The sequence below is a fragment of the Schistosoma mansoni genome (genome assembly GCF_000237925.1).
Source record: "Schistosoma mansoni, WGS project CABG00000000 data, supercontig 0242, strain Puerto Rico, whole genome shotgun sequence".
In the NCBI taxonomy this organism is placed as follows: domain Eukaryota; kingdom Metazoa; phylum Platyhelminthes; class Trematoda; order Strigeidida; family Schistosomatidae; genus Schistosoma; species Schistosoma mansoni.
Window position 1 is genome coordinate 157,698 of NW_017386106.1, and position 16,918 is coordinate 174,615.

Sequence of the window (16,918 nt, forward strand, 5' to 3'; positions counted from 1 at the left end):
GGATGCTAAATAAATTTCTCTAAAAGGTTAGCAAGTGTGATAATAGTAATAATAATAATAATAATAATAATAATGACTGGTAAGATGTGTAGATTGACCAGTTGCAGTCCTAACACATCGATGGGAAGATTCAAACAAACAACACTAAATGAATTTATCTTAATAATAATTCTTCTATTTCAGCATCTTTACTGCTAGTCCCAAGCCCAGATAAAGGAAGAAGGATAGGCATTGGGTTAGCGACCCCATACCGTGGAAAACTAACTCGCTAAAATGTCGCTAACCAGTAAGTAAGTAAGTAAGTAAGTAAGTAAGTAAGTAAGTAGGTAAGTAAGTAAGTAAGTAAGTAAGTAGGTAAGTAAGTAAGTAAGTAGGTAAGTAAGTAAGTAAGTATGTAAAGTAGTACGTAAGTAAGTGAGTAAGTAGGTAAGTAAGTATGTATGTATGTATGCATGTAAGGAAAGGAAGGAAGGTAGAAAGTATTTATGTAAGTAAGTAAGTAAGTAAGTAAGTAAGTAACATGTTGGAATCTGATGAAACTAAAGTTTCAAATGATAATCTTGAAAAATAAATACAAATTAAATGAAATGACTTACCAATGGAAACCCAGGTATTTCACTAGTACAGAACCAACAATTGGTCCTATTGAAAGATATAAAGAAAATATATAACAATAGAAATAGGAATTTTCTAACAAAAAATATACATATGGAAGGGTGTGGTTTGGAGATTATAGTAATTTAATAGTTGAATTCATGAATCGATGAAAGCTAAACCATCATAGAAAATCTAGAAGCACAGGATGGCCATTTCGTTCTAGTATGGGACTCCTCAACAGTAACCATCCACGACACGGCAACGTTGGATGCCATCTCAGTAATCTAGAGGTTAAGTGTTCACACGTGAGACTGAAGTTCCTGGGTGCAAATCCGGTGAGTGTGGGTGCGCATTTCTGAAGAGTCTCATATTAGGATGGAACGGCTTGTGAATTTAGGCTATATCGAGACAATACGCACAGTATGCACATATACCAATAAAAGACTGATCAATTGCAGTCCTAAACATCAGTGGTAAGATTCAAACAAACAATACTAAGTGAATTTAAACTTCACGTCTAGGCTCCTCCGCGAGGGGTGACAGGTGTTAATAAGTAAATGATATGTTTCGAAAACTTCTGTTCCTAGTCTATGCCACAGATCATAAGCTTTCGTTTGATGTATGATTTATTACCATAGCCTTTTCTGTACCAAAGCCATTGTACTTTAAACGTAATCTTTTGTACTCTACTATTTTCTACTCTAATCCACCAGTTTTGGACATAATTGTCTTTTGTGGTCAGGTTGGTCATCTATTTATTCACGTATCTTTGTACATCTATCTGAAAATCGGGTACCAGATCAGAATCAGGATAAGTCAAGTAGTGTTCCAGTTATCTTATCTTCTCTCTCGTGAGTGCCTGTCAGCTAATCAGATGATAGAATAGTTCTCATCTCTCTACCCCCACTTCGAACTCACGCATACTAGCCTCAAGAGTAAACCAGTCAGTCTATCGCGTCAAGGTCTTAATCTACGTTAGACAAATTATCCTCGGCATGAAAGTGGGTAGACGGATCAAGGACGTAACAGAGTTGAATGTTGTTAAGAAAAATATCACATATTAAACAATAGAAAGTGAAAAATACTCAACAGAATGAGAGAAAATCTCTTTTTAATAATTTTTTAATCATGCTAAAAGCTAATATATTGTGGATTGTTTAAGGTTACATATTAACACCATTGGTTCCTGACTCAATGGTCTAGAGGTTAAGAGTTTAAGTGCGAGACCGAAGGTACTGGATCGGATTCCTGGTTGAAGGTGTTGTGAATGAGCATTGCTAAGATGTACCATACAAAAATGAAAAGTATTGTTTGTTTGAATCTTCTCATTGATGTTTAGGACTGCAAATGGTCAGTCTGTACTTGGTATATGTGCATACTGTACGATGGTGTTTGAAGCAAAAGGTATTGGGTTCGAGTCCCAGAGTAAACATCAACTCTGTGATACAGGTACATCCAGCTGACGAGTCCGAGATGGGACGAAACGCGCGTCAAACTGGATTCCACTGCTAGTCACTATCCATCTTTGCTTATAAAACGAAAAGGCCATTCAGTACTCCTAGGTAGTCTAACATTAATCGGTCCATGATTTCAGTTAGATCATGTTTTAATCACACAAGTGATTATTTAAATTCACTATTCGATCAATACTGTTTCGTTATTGTTGTAGGGTTATGATGAAAAACCGATTGAAAAGAAATATTTCTTTATTCTACTCGTTTCTTTGTTAAATATCTGAGTGGGTCTGTCTACTTAACTAAATGAATTAAAACTTCACTCTATTGCACAAGCTAGTGGCTATCAGGACTCATTAGCTAAGTAGATAACATGATAGCGTTTGAAGCGAACGGTAATGTGTTTGAGTCCCAGAGTGAACATCAACTGAGTGATGGAGGTACATCCATCTGACGAGTCCAGATAGGATGAAACACGCGTTCTGGATTCCAATGCTAGTCACCATCCATCTTTGCTTATAACACATTATGATTTAAGGAAATATCGAGGAAATCCATGCAGGATGCACATATTACAAATAAGGGACTGATCAATTACAGTCCTAAATATCAGTGGAGAGATTCAAGCAAACAAAACCATGTGAATATAAACAAAAAAATGATTTTAATTATTCGAACTACTGAGTTTGCAATAAGTAGTACGGAAAAATATACAAAAAAACGAACAGTGAATTTTGGAATGTATATTTCATATGCTCCACATATTAACTTACTGATATAGTAATTTTGATAGTTGAGATCATGAATCAATTGAAGCTAGACTACGATGGAAAACCTGAGAGCACTGGACGGTCGTTTCGTCCTATTATGGGACTCCTTAGTTGCAGTGCGCATTCACGATCCCACCTCGGGAGATTCGAACTCAGGACCTATGAGTTACTGATATGGGACAAATGAAGTAATCCATCTCTACTTTATATACATTTCGAATATTCATGCTATTTAGCATTTAATTATTTCTATTAATTTCAGAGACTAGTACCTGATACTTTTCAATTTTCCTAACCGAAGCTGATCTTATCTCTTCGACAATTCCACATACAAAGGGTATTTGAAGTTTGTCATTCATCTAAGACTGATGTCTTCCAATAAGAAAATGATACCTTCAAGAATAAACCATCCAGATCCAAAATAGACAACTTCAATAAAATGACAATTACTTATAAGAGCAGAAAGAAAACAATCAATTAACCTACCAATTACAAATGAAAAACAGAATGCCACATCTGCTATAGCATAAACACTTCCATAGACTGCAACATGTCTTAAATCTACTAAATAACCCATGATTGGCATCATTGATGAATCAACCATGCCTAAATCAATCAAAAAACATAAGAGAAAAAGAGAACAATGCGTTGGTGTAAAAGAGAGATACATATCCAAGATGAAATTATTCAAGATTTCTATTCTACGTACATATTTGTTAGGTATGTGGTATAACAAGCAAGAATACAGGTAGGGTCAATCAAATGTATTTGAACGCAGAATGATGGAGTTATTTGCTAAAATGTGAATATCATGCGTTCAATACTTCATTTGCACAATGTTCATCAACTGTCTGTGACTTTAAATTCATTGAGTATTGTTTGTTTGAATCTTCCCATCGATTTGTTAGGACTGCAACTGGTCATTCTCTAATTGGCATATATGCATACTGTGCGTATTGCCTCGATATAGCCTTGATTCACTGGGTTCGAGTCCCAGTGTGAACATCAACTCTGAGATGCAGGTACATCCAACTGACGAGTCCGAAATAGGACGAAACGCGCGTCAAACTAGAATCTACTGCTAGCCACTATTCATTTATGCTTACCATGTCTGAGACTTTATTGTTCCTTCATTTCCATACCAATGACTCACTGTTCCCATTTACCTTTTATTCGATCTTCTTAACCTTCTGCTCTCTAGCATTCTACTTTCGTTTGATGTTACATGCTACTTATATATATGCTGACATAAGTAGCGCATATCACAGTATTATCATCATTATATCCTAATTTTCAGCTTACCATCATTTAACGTACCTTAAGCAAACAAAACAAGATACAAATAAACGAATAGGACAAGGAAAATTTTTTTCCAATCAGTTATTCATCATAGCTCTACACTAATATACCTATGTATAATTTACAATAATATTAATCTATAAACACTGAGACATTATGCAATTATTACGCAACGTGAATACTCGGTGAATATTATATCATTGTGTAGTAAACGAGAACTCAAGTAGGTAAGACCAACTTATTGTTCAATACCCAATCACACAGTCCTTACTTACTTACTTACGCCTGTTACTCCCAATGGAGCATAGGCCGCCGACCAGCATTCTCCAACCTACTCACTCTGTTATGGGCCTTCCTTACTAGTTCTATCTAATTTTTGTTCATTCTTCTCATATCTGTTTACATTTATCCGAATAATGTATTCTTTGGCCTTCAGGATTCTTGTCTTGTGACGCAGTTGGGAGCTTTCCTCAATGTGTGTCCTATCCACTCCCAGCGCTTCTTTCTGACTTTTTCCTCCACTGAAATCTGGTTTGTCCTCTTCCATAGCAGAATGTTGCTGATAGTGTCTGGTTAACGGATACGACGTATTTTGCGTAGACAACTGTTAATAAACACTTGTATCTTATGGATGATGGTCTTCGTAGTTCTGCAGGATTCCGCCCCATAAAGTAGAGCTGTCTTGACATTTATATTGAAATTTCTAACTTTGATGTTGGTTGACAGATAGTTGTTTTGAGTTCCAGATGTTCTTCACTTGTAAATATGATGCTCTTGCTTAGCCGATCCTCGCGCTCACATCTGCATCACATTCACCGTGTTCATCAATGATGCTGCCCAGATATGTGAAGGTTTCTACATCCTCCAAACTTTCTCTGTCAAGTGTGATTCGATTGATTCATGTTTTGTTGTATTGGAGAATCTTGCTTTTCCCTTTGTTTGTATTGAGTCCAACTGCTGCTGAGGCTGCTGTTACACTAGTCGTCTTCTCCTGCATTTGTTGTGTATATGATAGAAGAGCCAGATCATCTGCGAAGTTTAAATTGTTCAGTTGCATCCTAGTTGTCCATTGTATCCCGTGCTTCCCTCCAGATGTCGTCGTCTTCATAATCCAGTCGATCACCAGGAGAAAGTGAGGGTTCAAATCTCACGAGGCGGGATAGTGGATGCGCCCTACCACTGAGGAGTCTCACAATAGGACGAAACGACCTTCCAGTGCTTCCAAGTTTTTGATGGTGGTCCAGCTTTAATTGACTCGTGATCTCAACTATATAAAATATAACCGTTTTGTTTACTCTTTGAAGCCCACGACTAATAATAGTAATATGTCTCCAGCATTAAGAAGATCCATAGTTTATTTGTGATTCAAATCCCCGTTCATTTGGTATTATATGTGAACACATAGTTTGATTGACTGAGGAAAAAAAGTTACATTAACATGATGTTATCTTTTTTAAATGTTTATTTAAAATGATCAATACACCATGAATACTACTCATAATACTACTTACTTACCAACAGCAAATCCTAAACCAAACATAGGTGCTATTAAATGTTCCATTCGTTTTGAAAATGGTAACTGGGGGGGGGGAGGGGGCAGAAAAAAACAATGAAATGTGTGACTTTCCTAAGAATAAAAATATCAGCGAAAAAGAAAAACTCATTCTCTTAAGTGTTATTCAATGTTATTTAAAACTGAAGTTACTGTTAGGATGTTGGAGAAGATTTGTAGGTCAGGTGGATGATTTTGATGTGGGTTTGTTCTCTGAGCTAAATGGTTCGGTCATGAAGCTTTCATCGTTCTTCTGAACGACATCATTAGCACAGACTTCAGGTAGGAGTGAAGTATTTGAATTTCTCCACATGTGGTTCACAAATTGTCCTGTTCATCTCGATATGCTGATGAAGTTGTTCGGAAGGACGATGAAAGCTCCACGACCAAATCATCCAGATTAAAGAACAAAGCCCCATCAAAATAGTTACTGTTATTTTTATGCATTTCAGCTGTGCTGTAGTCCCCATACTTAATAAGGTTGAAATATAAATAAAAGACCAAAATAGGGCATTAGTTACATTCGAACTAGAAGAAATGAACGGTAACTGTTATGATCGATTTTGTGGAGTAATATTATATGGATATTCTTATTGTATAACTATTCAGTAACTATATTATATGTATGAATTCACTTGGTATTGTTTGTTTGAACCTTTCCATTGACGTTTAGGACTGCAATTGATCAGTCTCTAATTGACATATGTGCATACTGTACGTATTACCTCAATATAGTCTTAATTCACAGGCATTTGATGGATAGTGGCTAGCAGTGGAATCCAGTTTGACGTGCGTTTCGTCCCATTTGGAACTCGTCAGATGGATGTACCTGCATCTCAGAGTTGATGTACACTCTGGGACTCGAACTCAGTACCTTTCGCTTCAAACGCCATCATGTTATCCACTCAGTTACTGAGTCCTGATAGCCACCTGCTTATGCAATGGGGATGTCCTATTATGAGTTTCTATTTGACCTAATGATTGCTTTTATACGACTTACTATTCTTAATCTATTAGTAACAGTCTCCCTCGTTCATAGCAACTTTTTGCTTGATCTTGTATAAATGTTATTTTCTATTTTACGGTATGATATAGTCCGTTTAGTTTGTATATATACTTATTATGTCTGAAATATACAATTCATGTAGAGTAGGCTGAAATCGATGTTCTGGGCTTAGCAGACAGAGTTAAGCGGAAACAGGATCGATTGGAACTCTAGGCTGGTCATACTGGTATATGCGTCATTAGTTTGATCGTGTAAATGAGCGTATCTGAGTTGGCAATCATACAAGCTAAGGACATAACAGTCATCTTTTAACTTGTAGCTATAGGGTCATCACTCCTTTACTGGGGGGGGGAGTGATCTGTAACTGTAAATAAATCCCCAAAATCAATAGCTCTGTAAGTGTTTGACATTGGATGCTGACCACATTAGTTTTAGTGGACTCATTTTGCTGAAGGCGCTCGGTCATGCATCCGTACTAGATCACTTTTCAGAACACCGTCGGAAACATCACCGACGATCATTAGCTAGATTAGATCAGTCACTTCTCAATATATTGGTAACCCATCAAATATATCTTCCAACCTCCTCGCTTCTGACTTTTGAATTTACTGGATGGGCGCGATCCGATTATAGATGGTGTTACTGGTAAAGTGTTGTCAAACTACAATACTGATGGTATCTTCAAACTATTCTTAACAAACCCAAATACATAAGAGATATATTAATAACCATTGGATTGAACTGTTAGATGGGTGTAAAAAAATCGAGATCAGAGATAGACGCTTCAGAACTACTTTACAATAAATTATGTATTTTTTGGAACTCAAAACAATTGTCAATCAACACGAAGATCAGAATTTTCAATACAAATGTCGAGACAGTTCTACTGTATGGGGCAGAATCCTGCAGAACTACGAAGGCCATCATTCAGAAGATACAAGTGTTTATTAACAGTTGTCTACGCAAAATACGTCGTATCCGTTAACCAGACACTATCAGCAACAAGCTACTGTGGGAGACAACAAAACAGATTCCAGTGGAGGAAGAATCAGGAAGAAGCACTGAAAGTGGATAGGACACACATTGAGGAAATCATCCAACTGCGTCACAAGACAAGCCCTCTTATGGAATCCTCCAGAAGGCCAAAGGAGAAGAGGAAGACCAAAGAACACATCACTTCGAGAAATGGAGACAGGCATGAAAAGAATGAACAAAAGTTGTTATTAAATATTTGAATTATACTATATGAATTTTAATGCAAGTTACTCTTTCATTCATTGACTATTATTATATACGAAATAGGGTTTGTGTAGATTGTAGTAATTTAATAGTTGAATTCATGGGTCGATATAAACTAGACCACCATGGAAAGCGTGGAACCACTGGAAGGCTTTTTCGTCCTAGTATGGGATTCCCCAGAAGTGCGTATCCGCGACCCCTCACACAGGAACTGAACCCAAGACCTTCAGTCGAGCACGCGAACTTTTACCGACTAGACCACTGAACTGACATCCAACAGTGTTAATTTCTAACTTAAAACCAATCCAAAACATTATGTGACTGTCTACTATTGTCTTCAATGTGTAACTGCCTCACAACGAACGCGGTTGGACTCTACTGGTCACAGCTTCTCACTAGAAATCCAGGAATTACATCTTGCAGCCAGCCACTAGTATGAAAATGATGACTGAAGTGATCTAATAGACAATTCGGGTTTAGAATTCTATGTAAAACTCATATGCGGGATCGTGGATGTGCACTACTGAAGAGTCTATACACGGCTTCTAGGTTTTCCATGATGGTCCACCTTTATTCGACTAATGAATTCAACTATTAAATTGCTACAATCTTTACAAAGCCTCCTTTCTGACGATAATATCATATTAGAAAAAGATACCTATAAGTATCTAGACTTTTTCAACGTCACTTTTGCGTCTTCTCTTCCTGAAGGAAAACGGAAAAGAGGAAAACCAAAAACCACACTGCTCCAAGAATTGGAAGCAAACATCAAAAGGATAAATAGTAACTGGAAACAACTGGAAACGATTGTCCAAGACAGAGTTGGATAGAGAATGCTGGTAGGTGACCTCTGATCCTCCACAAGGCTTCACAGTCGTAAGTAAGTAAGTAACGTTAGCGTCACTCAAATGTCTACCATAAATGATAGATTCACTTACTGAAATTTCATATAAAGATGATAGTAAAGGATAGTACGTAACAGAAAGTTTATTCACTTGCCATATTCGTGTTTTGACTCGTTTATGTTGATTAGAAGAACCTCATTGAATCAATAGACATTAAGATTCATCATCACACAATGAAAAACCAAACTTACCCCTATTAAACATCCAGTCGTAATTAATAAACCTAAACCTGCACTATAACCACGACCAATTCTATGTGATATCGGTCCAAATATATTTGTACCAACTAAATAGGATAAACTAGATGGTAGAAATGCAACACCTTGTTGCCATTCTGTTGAATTCATTGTAGTTTTCATCCATAATGGTAAAGTTGGTTCTAATACAGACATACCCAAATTTCCAAAAGTAATTGAACCTTAATGTGTATAGTATGAAGAAAAGAAGAAGAGAAGAAATAAGTGAACCGAAAAAAATAAAATCGAAGGGGGGTTTTATGGAGATTTTAGTCAACCTATATAGTTGAAATCATAAGTCAATCGAAGCTAGAATACCATGGAAAACCTGGAAGCACTGGACGACCGTCTCGTCCCATTGTGGGACTCCTCAGTGGCAGTGCGCACCCACGATCCCGCCTTACGAGATTCGAACCCAGGACTCGTGGATGAGCACTGCTGAGGAGTCAACTATATAAAATGAAGTAGAACCTACTTACTTTATATTCAGTGTCACTATTGAAGATCAATCAACGATTCCTTAATAATGCCCACATGTAAATATATTGTAGATCGTAATCAGAGACTTTTATTTATGGAGTAAGCGTCAAAGATTTCGATTGTTGAATTGTAATTTGACTGGGAGTATCAATTTCCTTAAAATTGTTGATACATTTAACGGAAGTAACTATAACTTTCTTGAGCTAGTAAAGTATATCATTATCAAAGTGTACGGCTACACTAACAGAAGCTATAGTTTCTGATGATGACTTCTATGTGGTTTCTTTGGAACAACTGCTGTTTCAGTCCTGTTAATCTTGTCAGCGATCACTTTATCTACTCACAGCAATTACACACATCAAACTGAATTTCTAATACGACCATGGTCGTATAACAAATTCTCTTATTCTATCAGAAGGTAATAACAGTGGTTTAAAAACTGTCTAAGGATATGATGTGGATTCATCTCAGTTGCACTTAAAATCACTGAGGTACTTAAGTGAGACCAAGGTATGCTTGAATCTTTTCGATAAAGTAGGTTTAAACAAATTATACGCCTATCCAGTGCTTAGAGATGAGGTGCAGTCGCATTAAGGGCATGTTAACTTTTTGATTATCATGGTTAAACTTTGTCTACTGGTCCTGGAAATAGTAGATTTTCATCTAGGTTTATATTAATACAGAGGGAACACGGATTTATGTTTCTACAATTAACTGGATTCTGTGTTTCATGAGTATAATTGCTAATGGCTTGGTGACAACGTTTTAATAAGGGTGATATAATCCAAAGTACTCAGGTGTAATGGGTTATAGCTCGTCACTTTTCCAAAGCAACAGGGTAAGTAGGATGTGGATTAGTAATTTGGATCCTATCGTCTAGGATCCCCTTGATGACCGCTTTCATAGACTTCTATGATATCCTATGATTTCTGCAACCATATAATGGGCTCATCTAAAAGTAAATTCAGTTAAGCGGGTGTGATCATGGATCCTTGGATAACGATGGCACCAAAACCACATATTTTCTTGGCCAGGAAAAGGTTAACAATTTTTAGGAAAGAATGTCAAAATTCAAGATCGAGGCGGAAAATAAATAACACATGGATCATCTTCTCTGTGACTAATTCTGAACTTCAGTTAAACAATCTGGATACATTATCATGACTTAGACAAACAAATAATAACTTTATAGAATGATGTCAATATCTAAATTCACTTGTTTTGTTTGAATCTTGCCAATGGATGTCAAGAACTGCATCTAGTCAGTCTCTTATTGGCATATGTGCATACTGTGCATATTGCCTCGATATAGCCTTAATTCACAAGTATTATGAGCAAAGATAGATAGTGGCTAGCAGTGGAATCCAGGACGCGCACCATTTCGTCCTATTTGGGACTCGTGATTTCGATGTACCTGCATCTCAGAGTTGATGCTCACTCTGTGAATCGATTCCAGTACCCTTCGCTTCAAACGCCATCGCGTCATACACTTAGCTAATGAGTCCTGATATCCACTAGGTTGTGCAATGTGGTGAAGTTTAAATTCACTTGATATTGTTTGTTTGAATCTTCTCAATGGATGTTTAGGACTGCGATTGCACAAGCATGTGGCTATCAGGACTCGGTAGCTGAGTGGATAACGTGATGGAGTTTGAAGCGAAAGGTACTGGGTTCGAGTCCCAGAGTGAATATCAACTGTGGGATGCAGGTACATCCATCTGACGAGTCCCAAATGGGACGAAACGCACGTCAAACTGGATTCCACTGCTAGCCACTATCCATCTTTGCTTATGATGTCAATATCTGTTTTTTCGGCCGTTTTGAGATAAAGCTTTGATCACACAAAAGAAAACAAATGTCTTAAAACCAATCTACTAATAAGTAGTATGTGTTACATGTTATCTTAAAAAGGATTATGCCAATAAATATTAAATTAATTAAACATAAACTAACCAGCTGCTATTAAAATATATGGATCTTTTAATAATTCAATTAATCCTGAACCTTCTTGACTTTCACGTTGAACACGTGGTTTTAAGGCTAATAGTTGTAGGACTAAGGTTCGGAAGGAAAAAAAGAACAATGATTGGAACGAATATAATTTTACAAATATAAATATGAACAAAATTATTTGTAAAGGATTTATTACATATTCAACAACTGGAAAAGATTGGCCAGAACAGAGTTCGACAAAGAATCCTGGTCGGTGGCGTATGTTCCTCCACGAAGGATAACAGGCGTAAGTGAGTAAGTAAGTAAGTAAGTAAGTAGTGAGACTTCGAAGCAGTGCAGATCCATGCCTCTGATTGTGAATCAAGTCTAACATTTTCGGTCTACTTTAACGACTTTAACGTCGGTAGGGCATTGGATGTACACTATTTTGGAGTCTTGTATCAAGACGAAACAACTGTTCAGTGCTGCCTGGTTTTCGATATTTTTCTAAGTAGTATCAGTTCTTGAATGAACACTAAGAATATGTAACAGTTTTTATACTACATCATGATAGTTCTACAATCTAAAATGTAAAATGAAATCTGCTTTTATGTTTGAACATTTGGACTGATTCTTGTTAGTGACGGTGGTTACTTAGAATTCATGAAGGTTGAACTAGTGAAATATTCTGGAATCGATATCAATTCCAGAAATCACGCGTCCATTGAAGCTAGAACACCGTGGAAAACCTGCAAGCACTGGAAGACCGTTTCGTCCTATTGTAAAACTCCTCAGAGGCAGTGGGCATCCACGATCACGCCTCACAGGATTCGAACCTAGGACCTATCAGTCTCGTGCGCGAGAGCCTAACCACTAGACCACTGAGCCGGCCGTCATCCGATAGTGTTAATACTAACTTTAAGCGATCTACGAAATTGAGCAACCATTCAGCAATATCTTCAGTGAGTTGATATCTCACAATAGACCTGATTGAACTCCACTGAATACTGCTTCTCACTAGAACTCCAGTAAATACTTCATGGAGCCAGTTACTAGTGAGCATATGATCATTATTAGAAGAGGGGGTTTTGTGGTGATTGTAGTAATTTTATATAGTTGAAATCATGAGTCCATTGAAGCTAGACCACCATGAAAAACCTGGAGGAGTCTCACAATAGGACTAAACGGCCGTCCAGTGCTTCCATGTTTTCCATGGTGGCCCCTTGAATTGTCTTTTTGTTAAATCCTCCTCCCATTTAATTGATCATATAGATTTTATTCTACTGCAATGAACGAGAACACCTATGGGAACAACCGAATATATTTTATTATAACCTTATAGAATACCTTAGTAAAACCTAAGATTCATACATTGAATATTTCGTTTGTAAAGATTGATTGTTCTTTAGTTTCCATATCAACCATTCTTTATATTCGTTCTTTTCTCTTCAATATTCCCAACTTTCTGATGTCAGATATTCCAATTTCGGTTGGTGATATATATACTACTTACATTTGTCGACATTAGTAGTACACATCATACTTTATTTATTTATACACATAAATATTGGTACAAGGAAGCACCAGACATATATGCGCCACACAAATCTCATTTGATTTGTGTGAGGGATGTGATACTGCCCGGGTGCCAAACTGAAGCAGGTGGTTTTCTTAGGGGACCACACACGGAGCCTCTGACCTAAAGGTCTGATCCACAAGGCAGTAGAGCATCGTAAGGAAATGCATTCCCATGATAGCCGGTGACCAACGATTGATTCATACGCTATTTGTTCCATCAGGATACTGGAGCCCATATGCACCATTGGTTTGGAATGAGGGTTTTCTAACTCCCCTAGGTAGATCCTTCACATCCACCAACCCGGTTAAAGCGCTGGACGTTCGCTTTTCGTTCTCTCAATTTCGTAAACAGCAGTAATGCCACGAGAAGGCAGTGAGTAGGGTTTCCCTGGTGGAGGCTATATACGCTTGTCCATGTGAGAGCATTTGGAGAGGGAGGGCGGACTCTCCCCATTCACAGCAGTACCAGGGCACTATGATCATATATATGAATTTTTCAAATCATTATTTTAATATATTAAACATTATAAATTGTACTTTTTAGTTTCTATGTCATTTTTTATTCAATTAAGAGAGAGTCCATAACTTTAACTTACGTCCATCGATTACAGTTAAACTAGCCAAAATAAGAAACGGTGCTTGTCTACTTATGAACTGATATGTTATTCCACCATAAGGGGCACCAACTTAAAAAAGAAAAAACAATGTATAATATTGAAATAATGAGTGAATTATAGAAAATATATATTAGGAAACATAGTAACAGTTTAGCGGTTCAGTCAGTCAGCTACAACGTAGGACCAGGCACATATATACATCGGTCCAAGTTGCCGTACCTCGTTAGCACTACAAGATCAACACCGGATTCATAGAAGTAGTTAACTAAATGGTGGTAATATATAAGAGAGAGTTTGAATATAAGGATGTGGTAAAGGAAGAAAGACAGATATGAAACAATTTTAATCTCAAGGTTTATGGGAAGATAAAGAATGTATACACCTACCCTATTGTGATCGATTCTGAGCCATGTCACACAGAGTCTCCAACCATTGATTATGATAGTCACGCGGACCCCAACCAGGTAGTCTGCATCTATCAACATGGCTCAGATTAGCAGATATTTACTTCAAGCTCTGATGCCACGTTTCGGTTTGGCCGCCCCTAACATCTATCCACATATCTATCTATCTATCTATCTCTCTATCTGAGTCTATCTCTACCTGGCTTGTTGTATAATTTCTTGTATCTAGGGGTTATCTGCTGTGTATGTTGGTAAATGTAAGTTGATTATTTAAGTTTCTATCCAACAGTGTAGTTATTATCATTGAAATACAGTAATCCATATTACACTACTCTTTGTGTTCATTATACTACTTAATATAATACATTGGTTTCATTAACATTAATTTAAATATAGATTTACTTACTTAATAATCCTATTGCAAGTCCACTTAAAGCAATAGCAAATGCACGACCTCGTTCTGTATCATCATTATAATAAGTGGCCAACATTCCCATTCCTAAATAATGAGAACAGAAAAAAACAACAACTGAATCATCTATTTGTTATAACTAGTGGCCGAGTGGATAGCCTTGTTAACGTATGATGTGATAAGACCGCCAATCAAAGAGAAGCGAATTATCGATTGGAATAGTGATACACGAAAACCGTACCAGCAGTCTACAGTACTTATCGGTTCTGCTTACTACCTAGCCCAAACAGTTACGTCCAGAACAGCCTCTGCGGTATGAATCATTGCATTTCAAACATACTGAGTTTATGTATCAAACAGACTGACCACATCGTACCAATAAAATGGAAAATAACATTTGTACAAGAGTTAGCCAAATGTAGCTGTGAATGAATCATCAGCACAACAAGATGTAGAGAATTATACTCATCTAGTAGTTTACTCCAATTGTAATGAACAAGAACACGAGTAGGAACGATCGAATGTATTTAAGCACAAATTAGAGACTATCTCCCTAAATTTTGATAACCATACAGTAAACGGTTTATTTGCAAAATAACAATCAATTGTCTGAATCTTAACTGTTCCTTCTGTAAATATCAGTTCGTCTTCTCTGATTTCATTGTTCATGCATTTTCGTACCGATTGCGCTTCATTCCTATTCTTTCCTTATCGATCTTCTACTGAAATACATTTTATGCCTGACCATCACCATATACTACTTATGTGAATATAAGTAGACCACACCACACTCTTAATGCTGTCTAATAAATAAAACTTTCGAGATGTATTACGTATATGTAAGCACGGCCTACCTAAATAAGCAAGGTTTGCTGTTGTAAGCGTACGTTAGATGAATTCTAAGAACTTTCATATCATAACGTGACATCAGTTTTCATGAAAACACTTACTATTGAACTTAGTCGTCTAGTTAGGTTCCAACAACTTGATTAGGGTCTACACTATTATTATCATTATCACTAACGGTTAGAGATGTAGGGTAGTATGGTATACAATCATTTTCAATAGCATAGATATACTCAAAATTTTTCTTCACTTAGATATTGAGGTTGGAAATTAGCTGGGAAATCTATGTTGTATTTTATTTCATTTCAAATATATGAATTGTTCATGTAGACTAGATCATGTTGACCAGACACTATCAGCAACAATCTACTGTGGGAGAGAACAAAACAGATTCCAGAGGAGGAAGAAATCAGAAAGAAGCGTTTAGAAGTGGATAGAATACACATTGAGGAAATCAACCAATTGCTTCACAAGGCAAGCCCTGATATGGATTCTCGAAGGTCAGAGGAAAAGAGGATGACCAAAGAACACATTACGTTGAGAAATGGAGACAAACATGAGAAGAATGAACAAAAATTAGATAGATCTAGAAAGGAAGACCGAGGACAGAGTGTGTTGGAGGATACTGGTTGGCTGCGTATGCTCCATTGGGAGTAACAGGCGTAAGTAAGTCTTAGATCTTACTAAAGGATTTTGTAATTTTGTGCTTAGATACAATCGGTTATCCTCTAGTTCAAATATATTGTCGCAAATCTGAGCTTTTTTCTTCGGTTGCTTAAATACATATATTTATTAAGTCATTGTAGTGATTGAAAGCATTCAATTGGTAACCCTGAAACTAGGCTATGCGATATTTGACACTTGTTAGTAAGCGGTATCTGTAATCTTGAAGGAACTGATGCTTTCTGGTGGAATCGACATTGAGTGACACAGCTTCACAGTCAGAGAATATCAATGAATTGTCCAGGTTGTAAATAATGTCATATAGGACTAAGACATTTACAATGGATTAAACATTGAATGGTACCAAACCAATTACAAACTATTAAGCCACATTTTGATTTATACTTTTCTAATTCTTAATGGTTGCCTTGTATATATATATATATATTTATTACAGAAACAACATTGTCTAACATCTGATGATACTACTAAAGTACGTTTGAATTATGAATGTACTAATATGAATTCACATGTTTATGAATAACCTCATGTGAGTAGTTATCTGAACTTATTAGTTAAGTAAATAACGTGATGTTGTTTAAAGGGAACGATTCAGGATTCAAGTTATCAAGAGAATATTAACTAGAGAATGTAGCTACATCCAACTGACGAATCATAAATAAGACGAAACACGTGTCCTATGTATCATTACTAATCTTATTCAATCTATTCTATATCAGTGTAAAATAACGTCACACAGTTTTAACAGATGATGAAATGTTTACTAGTAAACTATACAAGAGTATAAAGTAGGTTTCACAAGGTAAACAACATAGTAGGGTATTTCATTATTATCAGAAGGGGTTTTGTGGAGATTTAGTATTTTTCATAGTTGAAAATAATAGGACGAAACGGCCGTCCAGTGTTT

General features: G+C 36.6%; 1 protein-coding gene across 1 annotated transcript in view; it reads right to left on the reverse strand.

Annotated features, from left to right (window-relative positions):
- The window catches only part of Smp_199260 (vesicular amine transporter, putative), a gene marked incomplete at both ends in the record, with an annotated part of 130,881 nt that overhangs the window by 61,931 nt on the left and 52,032 nt on the right, over window positions 1–16,918 (reverse strand). Inside the window, 6 exons of the mRNA XM_018791109.1 lie at window positions 597–642; window positions 3,308–3,427; window positions 5,636–5,699; window positions 9,014–9,240; window positions 11,492–11,593; window positions 13,645–13,734. Coding sequence (XP_018647360.1) covers window positions 597–642; window positions 3,308–3,427; window positions 5,636–5,699; window positions 9,014–9,240; window positions 11,492–11,593; window positions 13,645–13,734 — 649 coding nt within the window. The remainder of the gene's footprint in view (window positions 1–596; window positions 643–3,307; window positions 3,428–5,635; window positions 5,700–9,013; window positions 9,241–11,491; window positions 11,594–13,644; window positions 13,735–16,918) is intronic.